This window comes from Malus sylvestris, chromosome 14 (genome assembly GCF_916048215.2).
Source record: "Malus sylvestris chromosome 14, drMalSylv7.2, whole genome shotgun sequence".
NCBI lineage: Eukaryota > Viridiplantae > Streptophyta > Magnoliopsida > Rosales > Rosaceae > Malus > Malus sylvestris.
In genome coordinates this window covers 838,488-860,090 of record NC_062273.1, presented here as the reverse complement: position 1 = coordinate 860,090, position 21,603 = coordinate 838,488, and the positions used below count along the sequence as shown (strand labels likewise).

The 21,603-nt window shown below is 37.6% G+C and overlaps 3 protein-coding genes across 6 annotated transcripts in view; all 3 read left to right on the top strand.

Moving 5' to 3' along the window:
* The window catches only part of LOC126600115 (dynamin-related protein 4C-like), a 45,821-nt gene extending 26,248 nt beyond the window's left edge, over positions 1 to 19,573 (top strand). The window contains exon 3 of one of the 2 annotated variants that reach the window (XM_050266661.1): positions 19,432 to 19,573. The gene's annotated coding sequence lies outside the window, so the exon portion shown is untranslated. Of the gene's footprint in view, positions 1 to 5,737; positions 5,756 to 19,431 lie in introns of those variants that run through there. The other variant, XM_050266662.1, reaches the window with a different exon arrangement.
* LOC126600343 (dynamin-related protein 4C-like) overlaps positions 1 to 21,603 on the top strand; it is a 65,806-nt gene that overhangs the window by 35,107 nt on the left and 9,096 nt on the right. The gene's annotated exons all lie outside the window — the stretch shown is intronic.
* Positions 3,733 to 19,901, top strand: LOC126600103 (dynamin-related protein 4C-like). 3 transcript variants are annotated; one of them, XM_050266642.1, is made up of 2 exons: positions 3,733 to 4,130; positions 17,825 to 19,901. In XM_050266642.1, exons 1-2 carry the CDS (start codon positions 3,972 to 3,974, stop codon positions 19,673 to 19,675), a joined length of 2,010 nt encoding a protein of 669 aa, XP_050122599.1. In that variant the 5' UTR covers positions 3,733 to 3,971; the 3' UTR covers positions 19,676 to 19,901. The 3 variants fall into 3 exon arrangements, 2 of the variants coding, with proteins under 2 accessions (XP_050122599.1, XP_050122600.1); XR_007615346.1 differs by lacking the exon at positions 17,825 to 19,901 and adding an exon at positions 6,107 to 6,208 and having other exon boundaries at positions 3,741 to 6,071; XM_050266643.1 differs by having other exon boundaries at positions 3,743 to 5,693; positions 19,388 to 19,901.

The window sequence follows — 21,603 nt, the reverse complement described above, 5'->3', positions numbered from 1 at the left end:
TTTAAATAAAAATAATTAAATATTTGACAAAGTAAAAAAAACAAAAGAAAAACGTTTTGAAAACCAAATTGTAAAAGCCTAGGGTTCCACCGTCCACTTAACAATCCTATGCAATTCTACTAATTACTTATAAATTTCCACATACATGCTTTGAAAGTTAGGTTTTCCTAATGCATATTTTCCTCGTGATGTTCAAGCGAAAACGTATATCTATGCAACTTGTCTGTAATGTTCAGATCAAATATAAACATGCAAGACTCATTAAGATTTGTGAAAACCCTTTGAAAAATCATGCAACCCTTAAGAGTGTGATGTTCACCTTAAGTAAAATTACAATTACTAATCACAAGAAGCCTTCCCCAATTTCAAGGTGATGTTCCAACAGAAATTGCATCAAATTACTAGTCTAAAAACCCTAATGGTTGCGAATCCCTAAGACAATTAGATAGTTTTAATCGCGGTGATTAATAATTCAAAGCAAGCATGCATTCATTCATAAGCTAATTAATAAAATTACATATTCATGCTAAGGCTCATGACTTCTCCCTAGTAAAAGAACTTAGTTACGAACAATCATAAAACAAAATATTATTAAGAACATGGAAAGAAAACACCTTGAAAATAAACTTCCAAAGCTCTCTAAAGGAGTGAGCGTATTCTCCCCTTATTTCTTGCGTCAAAACCCTAATGGCTAAAAAGCCTTATTTATACTACTACAAAATAAAACCCTAAAATGTCTTAGAATAAAACTAGGAAACATAATAAAATAATAAAACAGAAAACAAAAGGTTTCCTATTTGAACTGAAATTCAGACTTCTCAGAAAATCAGACTTTTGACCAATCAAATCAACTCCGATTTGGTCCAAAAAGGTCTCTTTTGAAAGATGGAGACGTCCCCTACAAATCCTCAGAAGAAATCTGCCTCAAAGTATGCCATCTTGACCTTCAAAATACCCAAAACGTCAAGAAACGTCAATCTGGGAAATCTGCTTGCTGGGCCTTTATTTCATTACCACGGTCAAACAGCTTGGTATAAAAATCTGAAACTTTGATACAATCATCTTTAAAAACTCACTAACATTCTTCAATTGGAATCACTCCAAAATTCAACCGTTTGATCACTTTTTGCTCCAGAGGAAGTCGAATGTCCTACATTGAAAATACATAACAAAGTATCAAAATTCTACCAAAATAACTAATATATTAATACTAAGATTAGGGTAAAATATATGGTATATATGGACTCATCATGAACCCAAAAGTTTCTCAAAAATTTCCCTAGGGCGTGCGACACACATTTGTGGTGGAGAATTAATTTGTAATCCAATTGGCTTAATTACAGATTGTTCTCTTTATAAGCCTAAGGGGTCTATGTAACATAGTGTGAGAATTCACAAATCGAAAATAGAAATTAGAGAGAAAAGAATTAGGTTTTCCAATTTAGAGAATTGAAAAATAAAACACCATACCAAATTCCTTTGCCGCAACACCTACCTGATGGATAAAGTTCTAGTAGATCGTCGTCTTCTTTCTTCACTAGCTGGAGATTTGTTTGTGTAGATACTAGTAGAGGGTTAACACTTGGGAGCCTCAACAACATTGAATTCGTCTGCCTATGAAATCTAAAGGTGAGAATTCTAAAATTTACTTTAAGTTTATACATGTGATCTTAATTTTATTATACCTGAACATAACAATTACATAAATTAATTTAATATGATTAAACGGAATCCAACATTCCGCTAACATGCATGTTAAAATGATTATTTATGCTTACGTCACCTGCCACACTTCTGCACATATGTACTAAGGTAGTTCACAATCCAACATTTTGGTCCATCAGTCAAACTACACCAAGATGGTGTTACATTGCTTTAATGATAAAGCGTTGCCTTTAAGTACTCTCATGGTCATCCGTACGCTTGATGCACAATGAGAGCTATACCGTCTTGGTGTAGTTTGACTGATGGTGCTTTGTTGCTTTGTTGTACTTAAGTGCAATTGGTGCTTTGTTGTACTTATCTCAGTGTACAATACCTAACACCTCATGCATTATGAATCTCTTGGCACAACACAATCATGTGCCAACATGCAGACATTGAAAGGTGTTAAAGAAATTCTATGTTATCTTAATGGTACTATGGACTTGGGCTTGTCCTATCCCTACTTAACTTCGAGTGCAACCGTCCCCCCCCCCCCCCCGGTTCTCGAGTTGCCTTTGTTGGTTATGTTGACGTTGTGTACTTATTCGATCCGCACATGGCAAGATCCCAAACGGGTATTGTTGGTGGAACCACAATTTCTTGGAGGTCTACTAAGCAGACTTTAGTTACTACGTCTTCGAATTATGTCAAGGATACTCGCCCTTTATAAGGCTGCTCATGAGTGTACATAGTTGAGAGTCATTGTCGAGCTTATTCAAGGCACTTGTGGATTTTCGTCCGTCATTGATGTCCAACAATGATCTTTGAGGATAATTTTGCATGTAGACCAGATTTGTAAATGATACATCTGAGATTTCTTTGATTTCTTGAACACATATTAACCGTTAAATTTTGTAATTTATGTTATAAGTTGATGTACTCTAGAATTTTCGCTTGTAAAAAATTAAGACGAGTTACCACTAGACCAATAGTTGACAACATTTGGATTTAATAAATATTGATAGACTCAGGGCCTAAGTTCTTTGAGTTTTGATCGTTATGTTATCGCTTTGTCACCGATATTTAATTTTATTCAATTCTACAATTGAAATTTGAATTTTGATCATTAGTATATGCATTGAAACATAAATTTTATAATGGAGGTGGATAGGATGAAATTAGATTTTTTTTTTCTCATTAGCATTTGATGTCTACGAACGCTAATTAGTCATAGGCTTATCATGCTAGAGAGGTTATACTTTAGTAAATTACATTGTAAACTATTTAATAAAAGTAGGGTTCACTAATATAAGTAAATTCCACCTTTTTTTAAAGATGTGGTACAATGTGTCCTAAATTGTAGTCTTAATTGTTTTGGTCCTGTTATCTTTCCCACGTTCTCTTTTTTCTTGCAAAAGATGTAATATTTAATGGTGCCATAATCTTAATCTCCAAGTAACAATGATTTGTATGAAATTCGTTTATTGTCATGTGGCGTCCTAGTTCAGCTATATGTGCTTATAAATGTTAAAAAAAAAAAAAAGACAGCTTAAAATGTAGAGTAATTCTTGAATTTGTATCACGTAACTCATCCGCATAAAACTTAACACATAAAAAGAGAATTCCTTAATTCGAGTTCACCCAAAAAGTGTCTGTAGACTTTTAAATTTAAATCTCGACAGAAATAAATAATGTTTATGCGTGTTTTGACACAAATCAATGATGTAGCACGCATTAGACACCGAAGAGATTCTCAGAAAATGTCATCTACAAACAGCTTGTCAAGAAAGAAAGTAAAATATAAAGAACATCGGCAAGGAGGGAAAAGGATTGATGTCGAAGTTATGAGTGTGATGCAAAATCTTTATACTATCGTGGGTTCTCTTTCTGCTTGGATGCCCATTGAGACTGCTTTTTCTTTGACGGTGGGGGCCCCAACGACACCATCATTCGACATCTGTCCAACCATGTCAGCATCCATGATCTACGGTCTTACAATGGTAAAAGCGACACAAAATCTCCACAATGTGAAAACTCAGAAAGGAATCTTCAAAGGCTCTTTCTCTTCCACATTTCTGCACAAAAAAACAGCTGTTAGATGTGTTGTTATTGTTGACTGAGAGTCAGTTAAGTTGCTTGAAGGCTAAGAATGATATATAGCAGTAGCTATAAATAGAACATTTGACTCCATTAAGTTATAAACTCAACACAGAACATTTTACTCCATCTTCGAATTCTCTCTCATCTCTCTACAATCTCGGTTTCCCTCTAGATTTTTCACCATTGTTTTGACTTGCTATAATTCAGAAACAGACGGACGAAGGCAAATGGAATCGAGTTACACAGTTTTAAACGGTGAAGGCTCCCTCGCAATGGTTCAGGTAGAACTAGACGCAGTACCTCTCAAATGCGCACCCATTGTGTCGTCCTACAACGACAAGATCCGCCCTCTTCTGGATGCGGTAGACAAGTTACGCAGCTTGATGGTGATGGATGAAGGCATTCAGCTGCCAACGATTGTGGTGGTCGGAGACCAGTCATCCGGGAAGTCTAGCGTGCTCGAATCCTTGGCCGGCATCAGCCTACCTCGGGGCCAAGGCATCTGCACGAGAGTGCCTCTTATTATGAGGCTGGAACACCACTCGAGTCCTCAGCCTGAACTTTCCTTGGAGTACAATGGCAGAGTTGATCGTACTGATGAAGACAATATCGCCAAAGATATTGTGAAAGCTACTAATTCTATTGCGGGGGGAGGTAAGGGAATTTCGAACACGCCACTTACTTTGTTGGTGAAGAAGAATGGGGTTCCGGATCTGACTATGGTTGATCTTCCGGGAATCACAAGGGTTCCGGTCCATGGCCAACCTGAAAATATCTATGATCAGATCAAAGATATGATCATGGAATATATTAAGCCGGAGGAAAGTATTATTCTGAATGTATTGTCTGCTACGGTGGATTTTACTACGTGTGAGTCAATCCGGATGTCACAAAGTGTAGATAAAACTGGTGAGAGGACGCTCGCTGTGGTTACGAAAGTGGACAAGGCACCGGAAGGACTACTTGAAAAGGTCACTGGAGATGACGTAAACATTGGTCTTGGTTATGTCTGTGTAAGGAACAGGATTGGTGACGAAACTTATGAGGAGGCAGCGGCGATGGCTCATGAACTATTTCAAACCCATCCTCTGCTTTCGAAGATTGACAAGTCCATTGTCGGTATTCCAGTTTTAGCACAGAAGCTGGTCCAAATTCAAGCAAACAGCATAGCAAGAAATATACCCGAGATAGTGAAGAAGATCAATGACAGGCTGAACTTCTGCATTATGGAGCTGAACAAAATGCCAAAGAGTCTTTCATCTGTTGCCGAGGCCATAACAGCCTTTATGCAAATCATTGGCTTGGCTAAGGAATCGCTTAGGAAGATTCTTTTGAGAGGAGAATTTGAGGACTATGCGGACGACAATCACATGCACTGCACTGCTAGATTGGTTGAGATGCTCAACCAGTACTCGGATGAACTTCACATATGTGCTGAAGCTGATGCAAAGAGCAACTTCTTGATGGAGGAGATCAAGATCTTGGAGGAGTCCAAAGGTATTTCACTTCCGAACTTCCTTCCACGCAATGCTTTCCTCATTATCTTGCAGGGAAAAGTGAAGGAAATTTCGAGTATTCCGATTGCATTTGAGGAAAAAGTGTGGAGCTACATTGAAAAGGTGGTTATTTCTGTGTTGATGCATTATACGGAGAACTATCATCAGCTGCAGCTGTCAGCCAGGCGTGCCGGCCATAATCTAATGGCAAAGATGAAGGAAAGGTCAATCAAGTGGATGCTGGAGCTTGTAGAGATGGAAAAGCTGACGGATTATACATGTGATGGTGATTATGTTTCCGAATGGAACAAGTTGATGGCTAGTCAGAATCAATTCATTCATGGAGTCTTAACTGACGAGAATAAACCTTCTATCATAACTATAGAAGGCATTGGGGAAGTTGAAGTCGGTGTTCTGAGGAAGTACCCGCATGTGTTAGCTCAAGCTTATGACCTTAAAATGAGAATGATTGCTTATTGGAAGGTTGTTTTGAGGAGGCTTGTGGACTCCATGGCATTGCACTTGCAGCTGTCTGTTTTCAACCTTGTGAACAAAGAAATGGAAGCTGAGATTGTGAATGAGTTGATGGGACCTTACGGTGGGGGAATTGAGAGGATGTTGGAGGAGTCGCCGGCAGTGGCAGTAAAGCGTGAGAAGCTTAACAAAAGCATAAAAAAACTGAGGGATTCGAAGGAGGTGGTGGCCAAGATTATGGACAGCATTATCACTTATGGTGACTAACTTGCCAATTAGCTTTCTGTTGTCTGATGTGGGTGGTTGTTTGTTTGTCAACTTTTGTTTAAGTTCTTTTGTTTCCTTTGTGTTCTTGTTGTGTGATAGTCCTTTGTGTTCTTGTTGTGTGATAGTCCGTAGTCGTATGGTTGTGGTAATCCATGTCAAGTTTAATGTTATTAATGAAATTTAAGTGCGATTTCCTCCTACATACAATCAACTGCTATTTTTTGTCTCATGTTTTCTGCTTTCATTACCGTTTATTAATTTGACCGTGAGCTTTCATAACCAATGTGACAAACATAAAAACTTATTTAGGTAAAGAATGCAACACGCATTGTAGAAATTCTAACTAATAAGAAAACCACCTTCCTTAAATCTTCTTTTCGACGTTAAAGTTGTAATTGCCTGAAAATAAATATGTAAATAGTGTTGCTTGTCTAAGATAAATAAACTTGTTTGCAGGTTGGATAATGCTAGGGAGATTAAATTTTTAAAACCAAATTTGCAAACTAAATGATGTGGTTGTTGGTGATTGAATTATTACTTTAACGTTGATTAACGTGCTTATTTCTGATTGGTGACACATCATTTGGTTTAAAATTTTGATTTCCGTAGCATTACCTTTGCAGGTTTATATGCTCTGTTCTATCCAAGAAAGGTTATCATTTTAACTGATCTATACATATATATATATACATATATACATATATGTACATACATACATACATACATATATATATATATATATATATAAAGGAGAACATAAGCAAGATAAAATTGTTGTAAAGGTAATGTCAAATTAAATTTGTTGCAGGTTTATATATTAGACTAAAAACAACCGTCATACAAAAGCAAGATAAAAAGGGATACAAATGAGAACATATAAAATTGTTGCAGGTTTATATATTAGACTAAAAACAAATGCCGTACAAAAGCAAGATAAAAAGGAATACAAGGGAGAACATTGTTTTTAGTTTAGTGTTGCTTTGTTGTGTATGTTCTTCTTTGCATCCCTTTTTATCTTGCTTTTGTACGGCAGTTGTTTTTAGTCTAGTCTTGCTTTATTTCTTGGGCCTAGCATCAAATTGAAAAAGGAATAAAAAAAACATTTAGACAACGTTGTTTATGAAATGATCAAGTGGGGGAGAATGTGGATTGAATAAAAGCAATCATGTCACATTCTCCTCCTAGTATGAGGCAGAGGGACTTTTTTGTGTAATAAAAATTCAGTTTCAGTAGCGTCATGGATTTATTTTTTTCACTCTTTTTTAGTTTCTCACATAATTGTTAGAATAAAAAAATAATAAAAAAAGAGAAACTAAATAATGTGTGTAAAAGTTACTTCCCAAAAATATTTGTAAAGTTGGTCATATGAACTTGAAGCAAAACAAAATTCAGTGACATTTTAAATTTATACAACCGATCTCACTTATTGGAATAAGACTTTGTTTTTGTTATTGTTATTCATCCAATAAATTCATGATTATAGTGTGATAAACTGATGATGCGAAAGAATCTCTTTTTAAAAAGAACGAGTGACGTGACATAAACTAGTGAACTCAAAAATTTCTCAAAGAATGTGATCTACAAACAAGTAATGAAGAAAGTAAGAAAAATGTAAAGCACATTGGCAAGGAGGGACAGATTGATGTTGAAGCTTTGATTGTGACGCAAGTCCTTATATCGTTGTTTTCTTCTCTTTGTTTTCACAACTCAGATGTTATCGCTTTGTTACCGATATTTAATTTTGTTCAGTTCTACAATTGAAATTTGAATTTTGATCATTAGTATATGCATTGAAACATAAATTTTATAATAGAGGTGGATGGGATGAAATTAGATTTTTTTTTTTTTCGCATTAGCATTTGATGTCTACAAATGCTAATTACTCATAGGCTTATCATGCTAGAGAGGTTATACTTTGGTAAATTACATTGTACACTATTTAATAAAAGTAGGGTTCACTAATATAAGTAAATTCCACCTTTTTTAAAGATGTGGTACAATGTGTCCTAAATTGTAGTCTCAATTGTTTTGGTCCTGTCAACTTTCCCACGTTCTCTTTTTTCTTGCAAAACTATGTAATATTTAACAGTGCCATAATCTTAATCTCCAAGTAACAATGATTTATATAAAATTCGTTTATTATTGTGTGGCATCCTAGCTCAGTTATATGTGCTTATAAATGTTAAAAAAAAAAATACAGCTTAAAATGTAGAGTAATTCTTGAATTTGTATCACACAACTCATCCACATAAAACTTAACACATAAAATGAGAATTACTTAATTCGAGTTCACCAAAAAGTGTCTGCAGACTTTAAATTTTAAATCTCGACGGAAAGAAATAATGTTTACGCGTGTTTTGACACAAACAAGTGATGTAGCACTTATACGACACACAAGAGATTCTCAGAAAATGTGATCTATAAAAAACTTATCAAGAAAGAAAGTAAAATATAAAGAACATTGCCAAGGAGGGAAAAGGATTGATGTCAAAGCGATGAATGTGACGCAAAATCTTTATACTATCGTGGGTTCTCTTTCTGCTTGGATGGTCATGGGGACTGCTTTTTCTTTGACGGTGGGGGCCCCAACAACACCATGTTAAGCCCATTTACTTGAGCTCACTACTTCTCCTCTTGCAACCGGCCCGTACCAGCCTTCTTTCCTTATGTCCAAGTAGCTAAGGTTTTTCCCTTTTATGAGGAGTATAAATATGTAATAATGGAGCGCAGAAAGAACCTATGAAATGATGAATTAAAGTTGCCTCTTTTTCCTCAAACTCTTCTTTCCCTCTCCTCTTTTAAATTCCTACACTATTTTCTATTAAAGTTGTCATTTTCAGCCAACCTGAACCGATTGGGCATAATAATTGGTATCAGAGCCCGTCGATTCGATAGGCAAAAACACGCACTCCACCACCTTTGATGCAGACGTCGTCACTGCAGCAGCTGATGTTCATCAAGAACACTTGCGAATGCAAGTTGATGACTTGGGTGACTCAATCTCCACCCTGGAAACACAACAAACCCACATCCAGAAATCTCTCGAAACCTTGAACACCTCCAACACAGCTTTTCAAAAGAATATGACCTCACAGTTTGCAGCTTTTCAATCCCTAATGCTTGACGAACTCTGACTCCTCAAATCGGAGCCTCCACCCTCCCAAACCTCCACCCACACCGCCACCCACCACACACTCAACCCCTCTTCAACCCTCATTCAACCTCAACACCATACCATTTCATTCCTTGGTCCCCGTCCCTCTAACCCTAACCCATCCCCTTCATTTCACTCCATTTTTGTGTCTTTCAGTGCTCAGCCCTCAAGTCTAGGCCTTTCCCACCCATTATCCTTGAGCCTAGCCCCATTTCCCATTTACACCATCACCACTCGACCCACCCATGTTCCCACCACTACAACCAGCAACCTGACCCCTTATCATTATGGCTTTTCCTCACTTTTCTTTCCACACATCCCCTCTTCCTTCTCAACACACTTAAAATCCTTCCACTTAAGTCCTTCCATGGCACCCAGCTCCTCGTCACCCTCACTTCCCATATTACCCAACCCACATCCCTATAACCCTCATTCCCATTTTAAAGCTATTAAAATGGAACTTCCATGATTTAATGGCAAGCACCGCTACAGCTAGTTCGCCATGACAGAACGTTACCTTGACTACTATGAGGTACCACCCCATCAGTAGGTACTCGTGGCTGCTTGCAATTTTGGAGTCGATGTCTCAATTTGGATGAGAGGATTTGAACAATGGTATGGTCGAGACAACTGGAATCTTTTTGTTGAAATGATGCTCCAACTATTTGGGGGTTGTGATCGCGCAAATATTGAATCCCAACTCACCCGCAATTAGAAAAAGACCATTGTTGATGATTATATGGTAGATTTCAGAAGGCTTTCTTGCCGGGTAACTGATTGGACTGAAAACCAATTGAAGCATGTGTTCTTAGACTGTCTAAAAGAGGACATCCGCCACGACGTTCTTGCTCTCGAACTAGAATCTTTACACCAAGCTCAGAAACTGGCCAAATTTTTTGAAACTAAGCTTCAAGCTAATTGTTTCATCCTCCCTAATTTTCCCTATCCTTACCCACCCACTAGCATCACTTCCCGTTCCTCCATCCACAATCCATCACAAACAAACACCACTGTCTAACGACCCCTTCAAGTTTTTAACACCAGTTGAGGTGCAAGACAAACGAAGAAAAAATGAATGTTTTGGCTGTAACGAGCAATATACCTTCATCCACAAATGCAAAACCCCATTGCTTGTATTACTTGACACTACTTTGCCAAACGATGATTCCCTGGAATTCCATTATTGTCGAGATGAAGCCACTGTAGACGAAGAGCCCTCTTGTCACATGCTTGAGCTTTTCTCAATCCCTGGTATCAATATAGGTAGACCAATGCGCTTGAAAGGCTCCATTTCCTCCAAGCCCATCACCTTCCTTGTCACTCCCCAACCTGCGAATAAAGACTATTCACGAGCTAGGGTGTGAGCCATATCTTGGCCATGGATATAAATTCTACAACCAAGATATGGTGGAAAATAAAATAAAATTATAATGATTACACCATACATCAACTAAATCTTACATGATAAAAGCTTGAGTTTACCACATAATTTACTGAATACGAAGCAGAAATAAAATATTAGTACACAAAATTAATTCATAACAAAAGTACCAACTAAAATAATAATTGAAATGAGTAGCTCTTGCAAATGCAAAAATTGTATGCAATGAGATGCATGAATGCACTCACTCCCTTCTAATCCTGCTAACACATACCTAAGGCATCCAAGCCTGCACGTCCCATACTGTGCTTATGTTTATGTATATGTCATGTTCATATAGATATCAATACTCACATGTTATCTAACAAACCTGCAAGCTTCAACATAAATCAAATTGATTAGTAACAGGAGTAGTATAATCATAATATTAACAACAAAATAATAATCTTTAATATAAATGATAAGCAATATGTTACCATTTCCTCATTCTTTTATTGTTTCAATTTCATTTCCTCCCTCTTGTTCTCTTTCTTCCTTCGCCACTTCCCCTTGCTCTTCTTTAATGTAGCTGAAATTCTACATATGCAATAGGAGTCGGATTGTTGAAAAACCTCCATGAAAGTGAGAGAACGAAACTAGAGATGTTGGCCATGCAAAAAGGTTGGCAGAGAAGGCTAGCTCAACCGAACATCAGTTGTTTGAACTGGGGTACAAGTCAGCACATAGATTGGATTGTCATGGTTTTTTAATATGTTATAGATGAGATGATAAGGAACGTGAAGGAAGTGTTTTGATCGGAGCTCTAAAAAATGGGGTTTTGGTGCTCATAACATGGTTGTCCAAATTTTTGTGGGATTAGAGATTGTGTTGGTATTTCAAACATATTGGACGATTGCACTGTTGGATTTTCCTGAAATTTGGATATATCATGGTAGAGACATAGACAAAAAACTTTCATGAAGAAAGTACTATAATATAATCTATGGTTTATGGTGTTTTGGTCTGTTAAATAGGCAGGACGAATTTCTAGTTTTTTTATATCTTTCTTTTGATAGATGAAAATGACGGTGAGTTAGGTGGAGAGATTTGTTGTGTAAGGTCTCATGTATTTTTCTGGGATTTGTCTCACACTTATTGTACATCATTCTCAAGGGAAATAAATGGAGATTTTCGATAGTTTGGTAGAAGTGCTTCTCATGGCAATGATCTCCAAATGTAAATGCATAAACAACACAAGATTTAAGTGGTTCGTCAATCGACTACATCCACTGGGGTTTGCTTCCATTGTATTTCACTATATATGACAGACTTACAAATACAATGAAAGATGGTTTAAAGCCTTAACAATATGTAAAAGAAAGCTAAGGAGGTAATATGAAAGGGAGAATGGCTTTCTTTTTGGAGCGGTTTTTCTTCCTTTTTTTCTTCTTCTTCCTCTCTCTTTTTCTCCATGTCTTCCGTTGGTTCTTGCTCATTCCTTTATAAAGAGTGAATAACCTCTTCCTTCCCATCTAGTTTGAGGAGAAAGCTTCCAAATGTGCCAATAGAAAGAAACCAAATATTGTGCTAATCATAACCATGAAATGTGTTCCAATAACAAGGCAACAAGTGTTGTCCTAATCATTAAGAATGATAAGTGTTCAAGTGGCAAAGCAACAAGTGTCAAGTTAATTATGAACAAATGAATGTCATGCAAGATGTTCCTTGCTTCAAAGGTCACATGAAATGTTCTATAAGTTGTCATCTTTCTCTAGTTAGAGTGGTGAATATCATCTTAATGATTATCAACTTTGCCAACTCACCCTTATGTAGACTTCCACCTCTTCACCCAAATTATTAGCTTCTATTATATGTTCCAATAGAAACACACCAAATGTGAAGTTAATCATTAACAATAAGATGTGTTCATATGACAAAGCAACATGTTTTAAGTTAGTCATAAACAAAAATTATCAAGCAAAGTGGACAAATACCCAAAGGCCACATCCATACTATAAGATATAGAATCTCACTTCAACCTATCTAGAGTAGTGACTAACTCCTCCTCTTTATTCTCTAATGGTTGCCAAAACGCCACTTAGAGTTTGTGAGAAAAATAAAGCCAAACTCATCCTTCTCCAATCAAACCAAAAATATCTCTAATTACATATGAACATGAAATACTACTAGCTAGTTTTTGAAATAATTTGTAGCAAAAAGGATTTTACATATCGAAAGTAGGTTCTTGCATAAAATAAATCTAATAAAATCATTACGTAAAAATAATTACTCACATACACACATATATATAACTTTTTTTTTAAATACGGGGTATTGCAGTCCTACTTGATTTCGAAGCCTTATGCAACTTCCTGAATCCCCACATTGCTGAACAATTGGGTTTACTTGTGGAACTGATTGAGCCCGTGAAATTCACCACCGCATCACATGACCTTTATTCCTCCAAACATGTCACGGGTGTGACTCTAAAAATACAAGATTACATATTGTACGGGTCCTTCCTCTTACTGAATGTGCCGGGTCGTGGTCTCATTTTGGGTACAAAATGGTTAGAATCTTTGGGATTTATTGGTTGGCATTTCAAACATGTATTCTCAATTGGAAGAAACATTTACACCCTCCAAGGCTTGACACCCTCAACATTCTTGTTTCCTACATACCACAGGGTGGACCACTTATTGGAAAATCCATACTCTCTCTTAGCCTTCATAACTTCTACAGATAACACCCTTAACCCACCCATTAACACTCATCCATTAATACAAGCACATCTTCGCCAATCCATCAGGCCTTTCACCCGAAAGACCAATAAACCATAAAATACCGATACTGCCAAGTACCAGCCTCATCAATGTTCGCCCATATCGGTATTCCCATCGTCAAAAGGTTGAGATTGAAAAATAAGTGCGGGAATTTTTGAATTCAGGTGTCATCCGCCCAAGTTCAAGTCCATTTTCTTCCCTGGTTCTTCTTGTCAAGAAGAAAGACGAAACATGGCACTTAAGTATTGATTATCAAGCAACCATTTTGAATGCAGCAACTATCAAGGACCTTTTTTCTATACCACTAGTGGATGAACTTCTAGATGAATTGAATCGAGCAACCATTTTTTCCAAATTAGACCTCAAATCCGGTTACCACCAAATACGAATGAGCACTGAAGACATTGCAAGGACAGCTTTTTGCACCCATGAGGGCCACTACAAATTCACGGTAATGCCTTTGGCTTATCAAATGCACCTGCAACATTTCAATCTTTAATGAATTATATTTTTCGTCCTTACTTACGAAAATTTGTCTTAGTATTTTTTTATGATATACTTGTCTATAATCCTTCAATAGTAACTCACCTCTCCCATTTGGAGACAATTTTCGAGATTCTATCTAATCACAGCTTGAAGGTCAAACTAAGCAAGTGCTCAATCGGCAAAGAACAAATTTATTATTTGGGCCATACAATCTCTGGTAGTGGAGTTGATGTCGATCCATCTAAGATAAGGGCCATCATAGACTGGCCACAACCAACATCGCTCAAGGGCCTTCGAGGTTTCCTCGGATTAACGGGTTATTACCGGAAATTCATCAAGCACTATGAACTAATTACCAAGCCCTTAACAAACATGTTGAAACATGGCAGTTTCTCGTGGTCCCTTGATTCCATTAAGCCTTTCGAAGCATTGAATCTTGTTTTATCAACAACACCAGTGTTAGCACTACTAGATTTTTCAAAGCAATTTGTCGTCGAAACAGATGCATCGGGCAATGGTATTGGGGCTGTTTTAAGCCAAGATGGTAATCCAATTGCATATTTTAGCAAAGCACTTTCAAGGCGCACCCTTGTCATGTCCACTTATGACAAGGAGATGTTAGTAATTGTCTTCGAAGTGCAACATTGGCTTCCTTATCTATTGGGCTAGCACTTTAGCATCATCATTGACCATCAACCACTCAAACACTTTCTAGAATAGCGGATTACAACTTCACAACTACAAAAATGGCTGGTGAAATTGTTAGGGTACAACTACTCGGTCGAGTATAGGCCAGGTTCTCAAAATAATGCTCTAGATGCTCTCTCCTGCCAACAAGAACTCCTGCACGTAATGGGCCTCTCCACCCCTATATTTTATTGCATTCCTCAGTTGCAACAGTCCTATGCATAGGATCTAGAAGTGTAAAAGTTTTGGAACCTTTTAGTTCCAGCACCCAACACTTTAATCAAAGGGTTCTCAATTATAAATGACGTGCTGCACTACAAGCAATGGATCTTTGTCCCACTCACATCCCAATGGCGACCTAAACTTTTGGACAAATTCCATGCATCTCTCCAAGATGGTCACTCGGGCTTCCTTTGAACATATAAAAGACTCTCCAAAAAAATTTTATGGCCGAGAATTTAGAAGGAAACAAAAAAATTTGTGGCTGAATGTACAGAATGTCAGCGCCAAAATATTAAGAATATACACCCTCCTGGGTTGCTGCAGATCTTGCCCATCCCCACTGGCATATGGCAGGACATCACTCTGGATTTTGTCGAAGTGCTTCCCTTTTCTAACGGGTATACCGTGATCCTAGTTATCGTCGATCGCCTATCGAAGTATGGCCACTTTATCCCACTAAAGCACCTATACACAGCTGCCTCTATAGCTGTTACTTTCATCAATGAGGTCTTCTGACTCCATGGCATGCCCAAGTCGTTCGTTTCAGACCTCCCCCCCCCAATTTTCATTAGCAACTTTTGGCAAGAGTTCTTTAAACTCCAAGGCAACAAACTTTGCCTAAGTTCAGCTTACCACCCTCTAACGGATGGGCAAACGGAAGTCCTCAACCGCACCTTGGAACATTATCTTCGATGTTTTCAACAAACAAACCCACCAAATGGTCTTCTCTCCTTCCCTCGGCTGAATGGTGGTATAATACAAGCTTCCAATCTGCCATCAAAATTTCTCCATATCAGGTTGTTTACGACATTGAACCACCAACCATTCACATATATATGCTCGGTTCCATGGCGGTACACTCGGTTGATGTTGCACTACAAGATAGGGACACATTAATCTGTCTTTTGAGAACAAATTTACAGCTTGCACAGAACAGAATGAGACAAGTCTACGATAACAAGATAACTGAGTGGGAATTTAACGTTGATGACTGGGTTTACCTGAAGCTTCAACCATACAACCAACAATTAGTGGCCACTAGAACAATAAACAAGCTTGCACACAAGTTCTGTTGACCTTTTTCAGATAACTAAGAGCATCGATTTCGTAGCATATCAACTTTGTTTGCCTTCAGACTCCAAAATCCACCCTGTCTTTCATGTGTCTCTCATCAAACAAAAGATTGGTAGTGTTTCTCCTCCATTGTAAGTTTTGCCTCCTATCGACTCCACTGGGGTTTTACACTGGCAACCAGAAAAAGTTTTAGACAGGGGAATGTTCAAGGAAAAAAATAAAGCTATGACAAAATGGCTGATCCAGTGGGCTGGCCTACCCACCGAAGACGCCAACTAGGAAGAAGTTGACGACATCTTTGCCCGTTACCCCAATTTCTCGGCCTAAGGTTAGGCCTATTCTCAAGGGGGGGAGTTATTAAGCCCATTTACTTGAGCCCATTACTTCTCCTCTTGCAACGGCCTGTACCAGCCTTCTTTCCTTATGTCCAAGTAGCTAAGGTTTTCCCCTTTATGAGGAGTATAAATATTTAATAATGGAGAGCAGAAATAACCTATGAAATGATGAATTAAAGTTGCCTCTTTTTCCTCAAACTCTTCTTTCCCTTTCCTCTTTTAAATTCTTGCACTATTTTCTGTTACAGTTGCCATTTTCAGCCAACTTGAACTGATTGGGCATACCACACCACCATTCGACATCTGTCCAACCATGTCAGCATCCATGATCTATGGTCTTACAATGGTAAAAATGAAACAAAATCTCCACAATGTGAAAACTCATAAAGGAATCTTCAAAGGCACTTTCTCTTCCACTTTTCTCCACACAAAAAAAAAAAAAAAAAAAAACGGCAACCTTAATCCTTAAGCTTTGCCAAATTAAAAAACCCTCCATTCTTTTCATTTTCTCTGGAGCACGATCATAAGGGTAGTTTCAATATGAATTAAGTTCTCTACTCTTTATGTTAACTAGAATTTCGGTTGTTAGATTGAATTTCTCTAAAATACACTTTTGCACTAACTTTTGTATTTAAAAATTTTCATTTTAATGAATGACATAATAATGTATTTTTTTATATTTCTCATCGTTAATTCCTAGACAAAAGCTTTAAAATTCTTGTTTTTTTGTGTAGAAAATGATACATGTTATTTGTTAAAGTGAAAAGGTCCAAATACAAGTGTTAGTGCAAAGGCTGCTAGCACTTCCTTTTCTCTAATGGGTGCCTTAAGTTTTCTTACCAAAGTACGAAAAATATATAATTTTCTTCAACATGTCGTCTCTGTTGGGTTACAACTTACATTGGCTAGCTTGTCATCGATTATTTGAATGAATAATATATAAAGGTTGATTGAAGTCCAAGAGCATCAAGCACAAAAAATGGTTATCAGTTAACTGTCCATATTACATTTACACTGATTAGGGTTTAGAAGTTCAAAGGCTCGCATGGGGTGTGGTTTGCTGAACGTTTGGAAGTCCCAATCACAACTCTCTCAGCATGCGGTTTTGAAACGGCTGGTTGTCATTTACTTCGATAGGTTTTGCTGAACAATTATACATACTACTAGGAGCCTTTAAGCCTAAGGCACTTACTAAAACCAGCTTTCTCACTTCTTCCTGACTGATATCTTCTCTGACAAGTAATCTTCTTACTTTAAGTGATGTGGCTGCCATGTCAGCTTATGAGTATGAGTGCTATTTATCAATGTAAGCAAATGATGGTACAAATATGTCGAAAAAGTAGCATTTTTGTTAGATGTGTTGCTATTGTTGATTGAGAGTCATTAAGTTGCTTAAAGGCTAAGAATGATATATAGCAGTAGCTATAAATAGAACATTTTACTCCATTAAGTCATAAACTCAATACAGAACATTTTACTCCATCTTCGAATTCTCTCTCATCTCTCTACAATCTCGGTTTCCCTCCAGATTTTTCACCATTGTTTTGACTTGCTATAATTCAGAAAAGGAAGCACGAAGGCAAATGGAATCGAGTTACACAGTTTTAAACGGTGAAGGCTCCCTCGCAATGGTTCAGGCAGGACTAGACGCAGTACCTCTCAAATGCGCACCCATTGTGTCATCCTATAACGACAAGATCCGCCCTCTTCTGGATGCGGTAGACAAGTTACGCAGCTTGAAGGTGATGGATGAAGGCATTCAGCTGCCAACGATTGTGGTGGTCGGAGACCAGTCATCAGGGAAGTCTAGCGTGCTCGAATCCTTGGCCGGCATCAGCCTACCTCGGGGCCAAGGCATCTGCACGAGAGTGCCTCTTATTATGAGGCTGGAACACCACTCGAGTCCTCAGCCTGAACTTTCCTTGGAGTACAATGGCAGAGTTGATCGTACTGATGAAGACAATATCGCCAAAGATATTGTGAAAGCTACTAATTCTATTGCGGGGGGAGGTAAGGGAATTTCGAACACGCCACTTACTTTGTTGGTGAAGAAGAATGGGGTTCCGGATCTGACTATGGTTGATCTTCCGGGAATCACAAGGGTTCCGGTCCATGGCCAACCTGAAAATATTTATGATCAGATCAAAGATATGATCATGGAGTATATTAAGCCGGAGGAAAGCATTATTCTGAATGTATTGTCTGCTACGGTGGATTTTACTACGTGTGAGTCAATCCGGATGTCACAAAGTGTAGATAAAACTGGTGAGAGGACGCTCGCTGTGGTTACGAAAGTGGACAAGGCACCGGAAGGACTACTTGAGAAGGTCACTGGAGATGATGTAAACATTGGTCTTGGTTATGTCTGTGTAAGGAACAGGATTGGTGACGAAACTTATGAGGACGCAGCGGCAATGGCTCATGAACTATTTCAAACCCATCCCCTGCTTTCGAAGATTGACAAGTCCATTGTCGGTATTCCAGTTTTAGCACAGAAGCTGGTCCAAATTCAAGCAAACAGCATAGCAAGAAATATACCCGAGATAGTGAAGAAGATCAATAACAGGCTGAACTTCTGCATTACGGAGCTGAACAAAATGCCAAAGAGTCTTTCATCTGTTGCCGAAGCCATGACGGCCTTTATGCAAATCATTGGCTTGGCTAAGGAATCGCTTAGGAAGATTCTTTTGAGAGGAGAATTTGAGGAGTACGCGGAAGACAATCGCATGCACTGCACTGCTAGATTGGTTGAGATGCTCAACCAGTACTCAGATGAACTTCACAGATGTGCTGAAACTGATGCAAAGAGCAACTTCTTGATGGAGGAGATCAAGATCTTGGAGGAGGCCAAAGGTATTTCACTTCCGAACTTCCTTCCACGCAATGCTTTCCTCATTATCTTGCAGGGAAAAGTGAATGAAATTTCGAGTATTCCGATTGCATTTGAGGAAAAAGTGTGGAACTACATTGAAGAGGTGGTTATTTCTGTGTTGATGCATTATACGGATAACTATCATCAGCTGCAGCTGTCAGCAAGGCGTGCCGGCCATAGTCTAATGGCCAAGATGAAGGAGAGGTCAATCAAGTGGATGCTGGAGCTTGTAGAGATGGAAAAGCTGACAGATTATACATGTGATGGTGATTATGTTTCCGAATGGAACAAGTTGATGGCTAGTCAAAACGAATTCATTGATGGAGTCTTAACTGATGAGAAGAAACCTTCTATCATAGATATAGAAGGTATCGGGGAAGTGGAAGTCGGTGTTCTGAGGATGTACCCGCATGTGTTAGCTCAAGCTTATGACCTTAAAATGAGAATGATTGCCTATTGGAAGGTTGTTTTGAGGAGGCTTGTGGACTCCATGGCATTGCACTTGCAGCTGTCTGTTTTCAACCTTGTGAACAAAGAGATGGAAGCTGAGATTGTGAATGAGTTGATGGGACCTTACGGTGGGGGAATTGAGAGGATGTTGGAGGAGTCGCCGGCAGTGGCAGTAAAGCGTGAGAAGCTTAACAAAAGCATAAAAAAACTGAGGGATTCGAAGGAGGTGGTGGCCAAGATTATGGACAGCATTACCACTTATGGTGATTAACTAACTTGCCAATTAGTTTTGAGGGTACTAAAAAATGGTCAAAATAAAAGTCTGCAGTCTGTTTTCTTATGTCGTTGGTTGTTTGTTTGTCAACTTTTGTTTCAAGTTTTTCGTTTCCCTTGCGTTCTTGTTATGTGATAACTGTATGGTTCTGGTAATCCTTGTCAAGTTTAATGTTTTCAATGAAATTTAACTGCAAATTCATCCTACCAGCAGTCAACTCCGATATTTTGTTTTCAGTTTTTCTTACCTTTCATTTAATGTGACAGTGAGTCTTCCTGACTAATCTGACAGATAAAAACTTACTTAGGTAAAGAATTCGATATGTATTGTAGAAACCCTAACTGATAAGAAAACCACATTCCCTAAATTTTCTTATTTTCGACGTCAAAGTTGTAATAACCTGAAAGTGATTATGGAAATACTGTTACTTTCCTAAGATAAATAAACTTTTTGCCGGTTTATACATCTTCTCAGTTCTATCCAGGAATATGTTATCATCTTAAAAAAAAAAAAAAATCATATATATATATGTGTGTGTGTGCGCGCGCGTGTGTCTTCTCCTTTGTATTCCTTTTTATCTTGCAATTTTGGTAGAAATTAATTAAACAACCAAAAACCCAACTTCTTTACAGATAAAGAAAGCCAAGATCCTTAGAAGAAACCTTGCTAGACTATAACAATAAACTTGTATCTCAAGAAGTAAAGTATCCCTTTACTCATATTAAATCTCTCTTGTTTTCTCTTGCATAACAGTAAAAGAGGAAGTTAAAGAGCACGACAAAAAAATCGAAGCTTTTGAGTTTCTAAAACAAATATTATACAGCAGTTGTCTTTGTCTAGTGTTGCTTTGTTTCTTGTTCGGGCCTTCAAATTGAGAAAGGAAACAAAAGTAATGCATCAAATTAGTTAAGTATTCATGAGGTGGAGCTTGGTTTGTGGTTCGGAACGCCATCCACAACCGACCCGGTCAAAGAGCCATTGGGCTAAAAATAACTTGAAATGACACGAAAATTGTCTCAAACTGAGGGCTAGGTCAAAGAGTTTGTGGGCACCATGGTCCAAAACCACCAAATTAGGCCACCAGGTTGGCCATTTCCAGCCAGCTAGCCCGCTCGTCCAATGAGCCCAGCCCGCTTTTTTTTTTCGTTGGATGAATTTTAAAAAATAATAATAAAAAAAATTCATAGACTATTTCTCACATAGTTTTCATCATTTCATATTATCTTACCTCATTTTATTTCAATTTTTCACATTATATTCTCTTCCAATAATCTTTCCTTTAATTTTTTTTTCAATAATTTTCAAATGACCACCTCTTTCAATAATCTTTCAATATGTTCGAAAATCTTATTTTAATATGGTAATTTAATTTAATTAACTATCTTAATTCAATTAAAGTAATAAATTATGTTTGGCTTATGCCCCTTTGGCCCCCTCGGTTGGAGATGATTTTTTGTCAAATGGCTATGTTTGACATATGGCCCTTTGGCCTCCTCGGTTGGAGATGATATAAAATATGATACAGCATTGTTCATTAAAATATAATTTCTGGCAGAGGTTTAGGGCTAAATATAGCCCTTTGGCCCTCCTTCGGTTGGAGATGGCCTAATACATTTCTTTTAAGTATGATGAGGTGGAGCTTGGTGAAAATGATACACCAAAAAATATATATATGGGTGTTAAAACCCAAGAAAATCATTTGCTTTGGTTTAATATCATGTGTCACATTTATGTTCTTCTTTCGCGTCATCTTATTACAAATTTTTTAAAATCGTTTTGGTCAAATACATAAAATATTTACCTCAATTGAAAAACTCATAATCTTATGACCATTTTGATATTGATGCGCTTTTATAAAATTTTAAAAAATTAAAAAAAAAAAACTGCTTCTAATGTGCTTTAAGAATAATCTGCTACAAAATAAA